Raw genomic sequence first — 13,624 nt, 5'->3', positions numbered from 1 at the left:
TTGATGTTGAAGTTACACTCGGCACTGGGTGGTGAATCACGTGCTTTTCAGTTGCCGTTTATATCATCATTAAAGTCTCAGTACGATCGATTGAAGTCTCCACATCGGAAAAGTCTCAGGACAGCTCCTGGTCTGTCAAAGACAGCTCTTAGCAACAAGGTTTTGTGCGAGTCACAGTCGTCCTCTCCTACTTGCATCTGAACGTCTACTCTTGCAACTATGCCGCATCAGCGAGACTCAGGCAGGAAGAGCGCTTCGGAGGCGGACAAAATCTCGAGTCTTTGTGGCACTCAACACACTTCCTGCATTTGACCTGCTATTTACTAAAAATTTTGATCGTCAAGAACCACCGTAGTCAGATAGTATAATGCCAACTTAGCATTCCGCATATTCGCACCTTACACCTGTAGCAGAGGCAAAACATTTGGCGATGAAACACCTCGACAGAATATATGCCAGACATCTCCACTTGCACATCGACGGCTCTGATGACAAAGAGAATGAAGCTAGCGCAGCAGCGGACGTGATATTGACCCTCAATGTGACATGGGCTGCCAGACTTGACCGCGTCGTGTGTTCTACGATTTGTGAAAATGTCGTCATTGAAGCAGCCTTGCGGAAACTGAATCTCTTATGCCTCAAGCTTATTTCTCTCTTGAGAATAATCTATTTTTATCATTGAATAAAAGTTTCTTCTCTGTCTCTATTCAGACAAGGCTGTGCTGCAACTATTACTGCGCGGGTTCCTCCTTGACAAGTACATTCAGCGTGCATTACATGGTGTTAAATAATTACGGGAAGTTTAATTTACCATCGTGTTCCAGTGGGTACCTTCCCATATCGGCGTAGCTGGCAACGAGGCCACTGACAGTCTGGCGCGCAAAGCACTGCAATTCAAGCCAACGAAGAACGCCATCTTAAGACAATTCCGTTTTCTGTGGCCTCCACCGCATCAACAGTGTGTGATTAAAGCACTCAACATAACTGATGCTGCTTTCCTATATCGCATTCGCGCAGGGTCAGCGCAAACTCCAGTTTGGCGTAGCAAGGTACGACTTGGCCCATCATCATCGTCTCTGCATTGTCAAGCTCTTAATGACGTTAAACATCACATACTAAAGTGTCCTGAATTTGAAGCAAAGCGTAAGACATTAAGATGAACTCAAGCGCAACACGGCACTGGAGTCAAATCAAGTGACTTTTCCCGCGCAGACATTTTGTATTTAATAGCGAGGAGCTTACGCTCCTTTTTAAGTTCATCCGTGATACAGGATTGGGAAGTGAATGGTGAGCCGTATGGGGTCGTCATGGTTCGTAAAACGTACAACGTATGGGGCTCCATGTCGACTTGGTTTTGATACCTGGTGTCGTTATGTAGTTGTACTGCGAAGTGTTTCAGACCGTATCGCGGTTGATAGGTGGTGCTCAGGCGGAGCAATTGCCGGCAACTTTTGCAGGACTAGGTCCACCTGCAGCAAGCAACACGCTCCCCCCCCCCTCTACCCTGTAATGCCAAGTGAGCTCAACCAAACCCAATCCGGATTCTTGGACCATGCAACAGCTCCCATTGTTTAGCGCGAGAAGCAAATTTTATTCGTATCGTGCTTTATCGCAATCAGAAGTGCCCGTGTTTCACCGACGATCCAGAGCCAAAGCGATTCAAACCACTGCTGCCCTCCTCCCGCAACGCAACTCACGGAGTGAAGATGCCACACAGTACGGTCTGCATTCTTTTGACAAATGGGCTACCTAATCATACGACAGTGCTAAAGCGCTCAACTGCTTGAAACTTCCTTTTGCAGAAATGTTACCGATTAAGCGCGCGCTGTCAAACACGAGAAAGTACGATGTGCGTCGCACGCGCACATCAGCCGACGCTCAATGCGTCACTCAAAGCATGTCGAAGCAGAGCTGCAGCGATATTCTCATCGCGACAAGTAAACTGTCATGACTGAGCGACAAGGCGAAGCAACAACGCTGCCGCGAATTATAGCAAGCGTTAAAAAACGGCAAACTTCCGCATTCCGACTTACTTGATTCTGCAAACGGCCGTTATCCATACTTGCCTGTCTTTCTTTTCATATCATTTACCCGAAAAACTGGAACATGAAAGGCGGCTGCATGCAGGCCCCGGGTGTCTTTGTCACTGTTGTGGCAATTCACCACCCAACAGTATACCAGTGTCATCGGCTACCCGACGGCCGAACCATCGCAAAAAAAAAAAGAAAACACGGTGACGCGAGGAGAAATATTGCAAAGATCACGGGCATCGCGATAGCCTCGCGGTGCCGGCGACTTGTTACATAGTGACGCCGCTCTCCGCTAGGGGAAGGAGTGATGCTGGCGTCTGTCGGCAAACTTGAGTCTTGGAGTAATTGGCAATTGAGCCTTGGAGCAAGTGGCAATTAAGGTGACCGCGAGAGAGAGAGAGAGAGAGAGAGAAAACATTTATTTCTAATGAAATGAGGTGACTTCCTCGTAGGGTGGAGCCCTTAGTTCAGGGCCCCATCCGCTCACGCCACTCCGCGTGCCCGCCGGATCAGCCGTCGCTGCTCTTGCGGGTCTGAGCTGGTCAGCGCAGTCTCCCAGGAGGAAGGCGAAGAAATAGGGGAGTAACCCGGAGGGTGTGGGCACTCCCAGATGCAATGATATACTGTGGGCTTTGCTCCACAATAGGGCACAGTATGAGGGATACTGTGTGGGGTGGAAGAGGTGAAGATAAAAAAGGCAGGGAAATGAATTAGTTTGAAGCTTCTCGGCTAAGGGAATTATGTGGTGGAGGGGAAGTGTCTCCCGAAAACGCACCCGAATGTCCTCAAGCATCCGTTTTGCTGTGCTTTCTGCCAAGGAGCAGTTGCCTTGCGTGATGCGTCGCGCCATGTCGCACCCGCGTATAGTTATAGAACACGGAGCGAGAAGTTTGTGCCCGGCGCCAAACCTTGCTATCGCTGTCAATGCTTCGCCCTTCGGGAGAAGCTGCATGCGAACTTTAAACTGCACACACGAACCCTCCAGCTAATACATGGACAAGGGCGAGAGATTACATATGCCATGGTAAATTAACAAGCCGCTTTTGTCCATGCAAATGGACTGATTGAAAACTGATTGAAAGACTGCAGTATCTTTTTTTTCTGGAATGTCCTTCAAAGAACCTTAAAGGGGCCCTGAACCACTCCTCGGGTTTGGCGACAAAACATATTACGCGGATAGCATACGTTGCTGTGAACATCTCAGTAAAATTTCGCACCCGTGAGCGGCGCGTGGGGCTCACAAGCAGAGCGCGAAGTCGCCTTTCTCTCAAACACTCTCGTTTCAACAAATGCCTTCTCCTTTCGGGGCAGCCGGCGGCTGCTGTCAGCGGGCATATTCCCATAGAGCGCTGCTATTGGCCGATAGTTGACGTCAATCGATCGATGTTCAACAAGCGTGGTTTGAATCGGTGCGCTTGTTCCTACCGTTACCGTGTATATTTATTCACGTAGCTCACTGAAAAGGCTGCAGTAAGCGAAAATCTGCGTTTGCAATTTCGATAATAACTCTGTACTTCCGGAAGCAGCCGACTATCGTCTGCTCACACTCGGCAGCGCCCGCCCGCCGTATACGAATGAAACTTTAGCCACACTGCTTATCGGTGTCGTACACAGCCGTCGGATCTTGCTAATTCCTTTTAGTTTTGAACGCTCAGCTAGACCCGAACCACGCGAAACTTAAGGTCAGAGCACACGCACTATAGCCACAGAGAAAGAAATTGAATCGCCACTCAGTATGAACTACAACGCGCGACCGTTTTGCCGCGCGCTTTTCGCGTTGTAGCTCCACACTGAGCGTGATAGCACGCTTTCCAGCGCGCGCTCACTCCAGGCAGCTCCTGGCTAGACACCTTGGGAGACATCGCTTCCTAGTGAGCTCTTGACAGAGGTTCAAGATGCGCAATTTGGATGTGGCTACTATCCGTCAGTCAAGGTGCCGTAGGACAAAGTCAGTCTGTACCACGTAGCATGACTGGAGCAGACTGGACAGACTGGAGCACATGAGCGCGAGCTCGCACTCCAGCCATGTTGTGTACACGCAAAACGCACTACAGTTAGCCACCACAGCTGCGCGTAGCTACGTCTGCTACATAGCGTAGATATCGCAGGCGCTGCTAGGTGCCGCGACGAGCCGCTTGCTGTAACTCTCTGAGGACAAACACGTGCTCTGATTGGTCTCTGTGGGCCATTGAGTTAATACAACTTATTCTGTGGGCTGTTCATTATAAAATAAGAAGACGCCAAATAAACGGACACACACAAGAGAAGAGAACGGGTGCCCTGTCCCGTTCTCTTCTCTTGTGTGTGTCCGTTTATTTGGCGTCTTCTTATTTTATAATGAACAGCTACCAACTAGCCCAACAAGAAGTGCTTTTATTCTGTGGGCGACGGGGCTCCAGGCCAGATGTTGGCCCGAGCGCCACCGTCTGACTGGAATAGGTCGTCTGCTTCCCGAGTTGCACACCTTCGAGGTGCGTGGTCGAAGCTCGTAACGTTAGGACTTTCGTCCGGAGCTCGGCATCCACTGCTTAGCCGATGAGGGCACTGCCGACGTACTCGCACGAGAGAACATGAAGACCAAGTTTTGTTCGACTCTCGGAAATTGTTTGATTGCTGTACAGACAAGCGCGAAAGGAAATGTGCTACTTATGCCACTGGTAGCTATCTAGTACACAGCAAACGGATGAGACACTTGTAGAGACAACGTGAACTCAACCCATGACTCAACCGTAACTTGAGGAATAGCCTCCGAGTTTGGCGCGTCGTAGGCGCCAGAATGAATTATTCTAACTAATTATTCATGCTTCCCCCCCCATACTATCATTCTTGCTACATTCTACATTCTTGCTACATTCTTGCATTCTTGCTACATTCTTGCTATTCTAGTTTGCTACAGGCCTCCGAATAATATTCCAGATTTCACATTTAAACTTAATAACGGTTTAAGTGACCTTATTAATCAACATCCGCAGGCAGAAGTCCTCCTTTTTGGCGATTTTAATTTTCCTCAAATAGATTGGAGCAATGACGTCCCCATAACTATGGGCAGTGAGCCTGCCAGAGACTTTGTGGATTTCTGCCTTAATTTCAATTTAACCCAACTTGTATCAGAACCTACACGCGTTGCACTGAGCACATCTAGCATCCTAGATCCTAGATCCTAACCAGTAATCCGGAAAGCTTATCATCAATAGCACATCTACCTGAAGTCAGCGACCCCAAAGTAATTCACACCACATTTTCGTTTTAACCCGTAAAACGCAATTTAGTCAGCAAAACAATCCACCTGTACAATAAAGATAATTATGATGGAATTAAGTGATCTGAGCGCATTTCTTCCTACGTTCGTGAGGTTACGCTCTACGCGCTCTACTAATGAAAACTGGTCAATATTTAAAGACAAGCTAGGCGATCTCGCTGACAAGTTCATACCGAGAATAACGATCCGCGGAAACCGAAACAAGCCATGGTTCACTAAAACGCTTAAGCGACTTGAAAACAAAAAGAAGCGTCTCTTCCGCTCAGCCAAACTAAACGGACACCCCTCTGCTTGGGGGAAATATTTTGCGACCGAAGACGATTATCTAATGGACTATACGGAATGCTAAATTCTCCGTTTTCCACGATGAACTGCCTAAAATGCTTAAGAACAGCCCTCGTCAATTATGGCAAATAATAAACCCTCAGGAAGCGCGCATGATCAGCGTGTTAAATGCACATGGCGAAGTAGTCAGCGACAGCGAGTGTGCTGACATTTTCAACGCAGCCTTTTTCTCTGTATTTATTAACGAGACTTCAACTCCAGATCTTCCTACATCTACTAACATAACTGCGCATATGTCGCCAATTATATTCTCGACAAACGGAATCGCCTCGATTATTGATAACATCAAGCTTTCGTCGTCAGCAGGTGTAGATTATATTAATTCCAAACTCTTAAAAAATATTAACCATGTATCTGCTGCGTACCTAACTTTGTTGTTTTCGCAGTCACTCTCTGCAGGCATCTTACCATCCGACTGGAAAGTGGGCAAGGTCGTTCCAGTCTTCAAATCAGGCAACCGAGACACCCCATTAAATTATCGTCCTATATCATTAACTAGTGTGCCCTGCAAAATCATGGAACACGTCATATACTCGCATATCATGAACTTTTTGGATGAAACGTGGATGAAAAATAACGTGTTTTTTTTCACATTTCAGTCAAGTTTATTTATTTGTAGCCAAACTGTCAGGCCTTCAAGCCACCTATTACCTTCACTCTGTAGTGCGGTCAGGTCTGTTCCGGAAAAAAAATATATTTGCGACATCAGCGCAAAGTAAAATGCATGGTGTACAGGGTATGGTAATGTCATTTATATGAAACAAAAATAAAAGTGGGCCCAGAATTGAAACCTGTGGGATACCATATTTAATGTTACCTATTTCTGATTCATCGCGATTGATATTAGTATACTGAACGCGGTTCGTTAAGTAGCTATTGAGTAATTCGAAAGGAATTCCCCTAATACCATACATCCATAGTTTGCCTAGTAAAATATCATGTTCCATGAAATAAAAAGCTTGTTTTAATCTGGAAACAAGCCGAGTGCAAGTATTTTCTGCTGAATATTATAAAATATTTTATCCTTAATTGATAACAGTCCCTGTTCTGTCAATTTTTCTTTTTCTTTTTTGAAAAACGTACTCTCCGTCAACAATAATCTTCTATGAATTACAGAGGTTGACTAACCCGTCGTCGATAGTTTCTTCGAAAATTTTAGAAAATAATGGCAAAATTGAGATGCGCCTATAATTGTTGAAGTTGTTAGGAACACCGTTTTTATAGATTACTGACACTCTAGCAATTTTTAATTCGTCAAGAAAGACACATGTAGACAGTATTAGGATACGAATATGAGCCAGAGGTTTACAAATAAGATGGGCGATTGCTTTAATCGGCTGAGCGTTTATTTCATCATCACCGCATGCACTTCCATTCTCTATGTAGCAGGTTGTACACTTCCGTTTCTGTAGTAGGAACTAGAAATATTGACTTTTTATTGTTTTAACCTATTTTAAGTTGTAGCTACAGTCATTTGTAGCAAAAACATCAGTGTGTCCAGCGTTTAAAAAGTGCTGGTTAAGTTTGTTAGCAAGTTCGATTTCTGCGCATGGCGTACCACTTATTGCTGGTTCGAGAATGTTATTTCTATCATTCTTTGATGTCAGGCTATTAAATGTTTCACACACTTTTTTCGAAACATTTATATTAGAAAAGCTTTACTCATAACTTAATGTCAGATCCTAGTATGTTCCTGATCTTTTTAAATTATTCTAAATGCCCTGTACGCCTAGTTTCTATAAATATGGCGAAGAGCTTGTCCCGGTGTCGTATTCTCTTTAAGAGTGTGCTGTAAATCCACAGTTTCCGCGATTTGCTACTTTTTTTCATTTTAGTGATGGGAAATACGGCCAAATAAACATCGTTAATTTTTTAACGAATAAGCTGTATACAATCCTGGGGATGTTGGTTTGCAGTACATCATCCCCATCAATTACAGAAACTAAATCCTGAAATACTGCAATGCTAGTGTTATAAATTTTCCTGTATGTGATGTTGTATATGGCGATGACCGGTGCTGCAACTTGCTCGTGTGAGAAATAATAAATATGGGCAAGTGGCCGCTAATACAGGACACCAAGACATCCGCTTCTAATTTGTTAATGTCAGAACTTATAAAACAGGGGATAAGCAACGATTGACATGTTGCCGTGATCCTTGTCGGTACGTGTATTGCATTTTCGCAGCCGTGTGAAAGAAAAAGGTTGAGAAATTTTTGTTTGCTGGGGCCCAATGACATCACATCAATATTGAGGTCACCACAGATAACAACAGGCATGTGAAGTAGCGTACAGTATTGTAGCACACTATGTATGTATTACATAAAGGCGCCAACTGAACCGGATGGAGGCCGGTACACGACTATTATTATAGCGCTGACACACCGAATCATGATGGACTCGTAATGTTCATCCATCAAACAGTGTTCCGAAGTGACATTTAAATGTGCATTGTTTCTGACGTAAATGGCAATACCACCTTCTTCGACATACAGAAGTGCAGTTGTATCCAGTAAAATTTACAGGGCAGCAATTGTCCACAAACTAAGTATCAGTAAAAGCCAGAATATCAAACCGGTGTTCTGATGAATCCATGAGCATTTCGATTATATAGCTCTTGTGCGCTAAGCTTTGCGCGTTTAAGTGAAACAGGTAAAGTTTGTTATTGCATCGAGTCTTGCAACACTTGAAAGAATCAATGTTGCAATACCTTTACATCGTACCTTCCATGCTCAAAAAAGCGTGAGTTAAGATTAGCTAGCTTATCGAGTTTTCTCAATATCGCCCGTTGTGCTGATTCTGATGACGCGGTCACGGGGGCTGCGACGTCCGAGCATTTTGCCGTTTTTCGTTTATGAAAACTGGTACTCTTCTTCCGTGGCTCTCGATCGCATCATCCAGAACAACTTCTTGTTCTGCGCAGTAAGGTTTTCGTCCACAAAGATTTTTGTTCTTGCTTTCCTTAGTTCTGATCTCTTTTCGTGTCATGTGCCGCTGATGCGGCGGGATGAAAAACGAACAGGCACGGGAGCCACTCCGTCAGTTTCCCTACCGTCTGCCTTATCAGGCGAATGTCTACCACTCAGCCGGTGCGCAGCTTTAATGTCCGTTGCTGAAAGCTGCGGCAGCTTGAGGTCGTTTGCTAGGCAATTTAGTTTCTGGAGCAAATTTTCGTCCGCATAATGCGGTAGCCCGTGGATTCCCAAATTGAGCACCGCCTGTTATGTTTGTCCAATGTGTTGATTTCTTGCTTCAACTGCTCCATTTGCTTCTGTGCTTGTGCCTCGAGCCTTTCCACACGCTTGTTCAGATCGGACATATGCGCGTCTTGTTTTTTTGTTTTTTTCATTTGAACAATAACCTTATTGTACTTTGTTGACAACAACTGTGCTGAATTTTTCAATGTAGTCAACGGTGCGTTTGATGCTCTCAATGACGTCTATATTTTTATTTCATTGTCATCAGCAAACCTAGTTTGAGAATAATGTCTGCAATTTCATCCGCTACGTTGAGCTTTGTCTTCTGAGGTTTGCTTCGTGCCTTGGTGGTTCGGCAAGTATGACATTTCCAAGTGTTTTTTGAAGGCATCTGACTACTGTTTGTACGTAAATTCATGTACTCCTGCGCAGGTGCCCAAGTGATAACTGAAATTGTACTCGCAGCAAGTGATATGCATCCCTACATCGGGAAGACTATCAGGACAAGCAAGGCACGTGCCAGCTATTTGCAAAATCTGATTGGCTTATGGGTGACTGTTTAAAGAAGTGCACTTTGAAATACCTCAGCAGCAGTGGCAAATTCGCATTCAAGTTTCAAAATTTTAAAAAGTGTTCGGAAAAGCCAGAAAACCAACCTCTCTGATCAGTTGAATATTTTAGCAGGCGGCGAAAGGTGTGTACAATGCCACTGCTGCTGAGCGTGTGTTGAAGAAGGACCGCGATCAATGTGAAGGACATCACAGGCGACCTTTTATAGCCAATAACTCCGCTTCTGCGTAACGCACTGAAGTAGATTTCGTTGCAACATATTTCTGAAATATTTCTGAAATATTTCTGTTTTAACGTTAAATGCATTTCTCGACTTCGATAAAAATTGGGTCAGGACCCCTTTAACGAAAGATGGCAGTGCGTTTTTGTTTTTCCCTTTTGAAGATTTCGAGGGTCGTCCATATAACTGAAAAAGTCGGATTTGAAGCAAGGAACACCGCAAAGAAAGCAATCGTTTTTTTTTTTTTTTCGGGTAGCTGTGGCATGTGTTTCTGTTATGTGTACGGGGGGGGGGGGGGGGGCGGGGAGGGTTGAGCCCAGGAGCCGCACTTTGAATGTGGCTGCCGGTGCCCGAATATTTTAACACGTATGAACATAGAACCTCAGCACTTGTCGAGAACTGAACAGACGCGCTAAACTGGGGCACCGCGCAGCATCAACGCTTAGTAGTTTGTGCGAGAACACGTTGAGAGTAGTGTCATCTTTGGGGCCCTAACAGAAAATGCTGTAGCGGACGAGAAATAATGCTGGCGCCACGAAGAAGCTTTCTTGAGTGCACCGACCGCTGTGACAGCCTATCGCAGTAAAAAGTTTGCTGGGAGCTTGATTTAGCGGAGGTAATACACGTTTTGACAGGTTGATAACAGTTGCAAGTCTGCGCTTAACCTTGTGTGCTCTCTCTGCGGTCGTTTGTTCGCGCAGTTATAAAACTGTTCGCTAATATGCACCAACTCGCCCAACAACAAATTCTTCTGAGAACGGGGAGCCGACTAGCTTTATTAAGAAATAAAACCAGGTTTGCCGAGAGGCTGTGGTGGCGCCCCCGTCGGGCGAGCAGGGGGCAATGGCCGCCAAGTCGAGGCACGGCAAACGAACCAAACTTGATTTCCGCGGAGAGGGCACAACGTCTAGACAGACGGTCGCTACAAGATCAGCCGCAAGGGAATCGCTGAGGTATTCTGGGCCCGTATTCACAAAAACCTCTTACGCTAGAATTATTCGTAAGAGCAAATTCTAGCCAATCCTGATGATGCTGGACATATTGTTAGCGAAGGCCACCGGCCAATGGCAAAGAGCACTTACCAACGAAATTTTTTGAGAATACAGCCAGATGACCTTTTTAAGGAAACGTTACAACCGCTACCTGTGGCCCTAAAGAACAGTTGCAAGAGAGAGTTGCAAGAGGCAGCAGAGGACGAGTGCAGTGCAAGAATATATTAAAAGACAAAGCCCGTTCACTTTGCCAATCAAGAAAAAGAAGTCCCAAGATCTCATGCGACAGCTAAAAGAGGCGAAGTAGCGGCGATAGCGTATGGAGTATATTCAGCACGCAGTAGTATACATCCTAGTGGTTGCACATCAGAAAAACTTCGAAACTGATAGCAGGACGCAGACGAATACGCGGAACAAACAGGGACGCTGCAGCACTAAAGTAACTTGATGCCTCTACTTCTTTGGGAGAACAAAACTTTCTCTTTGGAGCGAACAGCTTTCTTTTTTTTTTTTTGGCTCCTTCACCCGTTTTCGTAGTCGGCGGCCGCACTTTCTCCGCCGACGTAAAGGGCCCGCGCGCAACCGATTTGACGGGTGCGTTCGTCTCCGAACGCCAACGAGCTTTTTAAGACGTTTCAGTGCGAGAGCTGTCTGAAGGTTTAGATGCTGTGCTGACGGGGCACGTTCTTTCCAGAGGTCCGCTGCGCGTCTCTTGCCGAGATACGCTGACCACAGCTTTGCTTGGACCGCCTCCCGCAGTGCGTGGGATCTGCATGATCTTAAAGCAAATGGTCGGATGAGAACGAAAAGGCGCAGGAGTGCAGCCGTTGTCATGCCATTGTCGTCATGCTGTCATCGCCATGCCGTCGTCGTGGTCGCGCCGTTGCAGCCGTCGTGGTCACGCTGTCATGTCGCCTGCCAAAAGACGTCGACGATATTTTGTGCCGCCATCATCAAACGCCGTTATCGATGTTGATTTGATTCGTGGGGTTCAGCGTCCCAAATAACACTGGTGCTATGAAAGACACCGTGGTGCAGGGCTGCGGAATAATCGTGACCACCTGAGGTTAATTACCGTGCGCCTAAATGTAAGTACACCAGCGTTCTTGTATTTCGCCCCCATCGACATGCGGCCGCCGCGCCAGAGAAACGAACCCGCGACCTTGTGTTCAGCAGCAGAACGTCATATAGCTACTGCGCCACTGCGACAGAACATTACTGACGTCTTGACATAAACATTGTTACAGCGCAAACACATGCAACCACAATGTATACTTTGTGGTTGCATGTGTTTGCGCTGTAACAATTTTTATGTCAAGCATGCACCAACTCGCCCAGAAAGAAGTTTTAATGAATTACTGACGTCATCGGCACACTTGGAAAACATTGCTAGTCTGTCGATTTGATGTCTTCTATCCGCGTAACCTATTTTTCGCTTACTTGGACAATTGGATAGTTTCTGCAACAATTATTTTCTCTTTTTATTCCACGCAAACTAGGTCGAAGCACTTCGTCTTCCTCTGTTGATCCATCAGCCACCACTGACGTCGCTGGTGTGCTCGGTGTAGCAAGGGGCACGGGCCGTTTCATACCTGGCGCTGACGGCGGTTTTAATCGGCTGATCGCGGAATGCGCCCCGCTGGCATTCAGAGCGGCGACTGCACAGGACGTAAAGCTGCCGCAGAGCCAGCGAGCTGGGCCGAAACAGGTAGGCTTTGCTGGCATGGCGGAGAGCCGTCGCCGTGCTGCCGCTGCTGAAGACCTAGCATACGGGGCTCGAGTGTAGTGAGCCGCGCCTAAATTTAGTCCCGGGGGCTGCCACTTTGTTCGCACTTGGTCGACGTTCGTCTAGAGGCAGCTGGCGTCATGCAGAGTCGCCGATCGTCGCGTGCACTGCGCGTCGTGCGGTTGCGAGAATCTCCGTCCGAGGACGTTGTTCCAATGAGAGCTGGTCGGGGACAATCGCGGGTGCTGCGCGTCATCCCTCACAACCCAAGGCCTTCGTCTCGGCAACTTATACGCGTCATCGAAGATTCGCCGTCAGAGTCCTCCGTGCACGCCGTGCACATGGTGCAGAAGAAGGCTTCGACGCAAGCCTCGCAGGTGCTTGCCTGTGTCTCCGGCGGGAGCGCGGAGCGGTCGTCGTCCTCCGAGACAGAGCGGACCGTCCGCATCTACCGACGGCAGTCCGAGCCTGCACCCCAAGTTAGTGTGATCACCGAAGGAGAAGTTTCCACAAGTGAGGAAGAAAAACGCGTGTACCTGGTCAAGAGAGCCGAGTCCGTCACTGATACGCAGATAAGAATCACCGGAGAAGAGCAGCAGTCGGCTACTCAGGCCGTCATCGTGCGCCAAGATTCACCGCCACCAGTGAAGCTGAAGGTATTCAAGGACGCCGGGTCTCCTCAACAGACCTTCCACGTGCACCAAAAAGAACCCCCGCCTCCGCCCAGACTGCGAATCATCAAGGAGCCTCCCGATCCCCCTACGACTTTCCATGTTCATCAGAAAGAACCTCCAGAGCCAGCTCAGCTGCACCTTATCCGGGAACCTGCAGAACCTCCGCAAACCTTCCACGTTCACCAAAAGGAGCCTTCGGGGCCTCCGCAGCTGCACCTTATAAAAGAACCGCCGGGACCACCTCAGACGTTCCATATCCACCAAAAGGAACCGGCCAGCCCTCCGCAGCTCCACCTGATTCGTGAACCTGCGGGGCCAGCACAGACGTTTCATATCCACCAGAAGGAACCTGCACCACCGCCACAAATCCACGTCATCAAGCAGCCGTGTGCTCCGTCGATGCCCGTGCACATAATACAGAGGGAGCCAGCGCCACCACCCCAGATCCACATCATCAGGCAGCCTGCACCGCCGCCCCAGACGTTCCACGTAATTCAGAAGGAGCCAGCCCCTCCTCCGCAACTGCACATCGTCAAGCAGGCCGCGCCGGTGCCGCCCCCTGTACACGTCGTGCAAAAGGAACCCGCGCCACCGCCGCAGTTGCACCTCGTC

The 13,624-nt window shown here is 47.4% G+C and overlaps 1 protein-coding gene across 1 annotated transcript in view; it reads left to right on the top strand.

The window, feature by feature from the left end:
* The first annotated feature begins 12,175 nt into the window (after window positions 1–12,175).
* Window positions 12,176–13,624, top strand: part of LOC126516474 (uncharacterized) — a 16,045-nt gene continuing 14,596 nt past the window's right edge. The window contains exon 1 of the mRNA XM_050166600.3: window positions 12,176–13,624. This exon is cut by the window's right edge and continues 858 nt beyond it. Within this exon, the coding sequence (XP_050022557.2) occupies window positions 12,479–13,624 (1,146 nt within the window). The 5' untranslated portion in view covers window positions 12,176–12,478.

This window comes from Dermacentor andersoni, chromosome 1 (assembly GCF_023375885.2).
Source record: "Dermacentor andersoni chromosome 1, qqDerAnde1_hic_scaffold, whole genome shotgun sequence".
Taxonomy (NCBI): Eukaryota; Metazoa; Arthropoda; class Arachnida; order Ixodida; family Ixodidae; genus Dermacentor; species Dermacentor andersoni.
The sequence above is the reverse complement of the archived record's forward strand: the minus strand, read 5'-3'. Positions and strand labels throughout refer to the sequence as shown.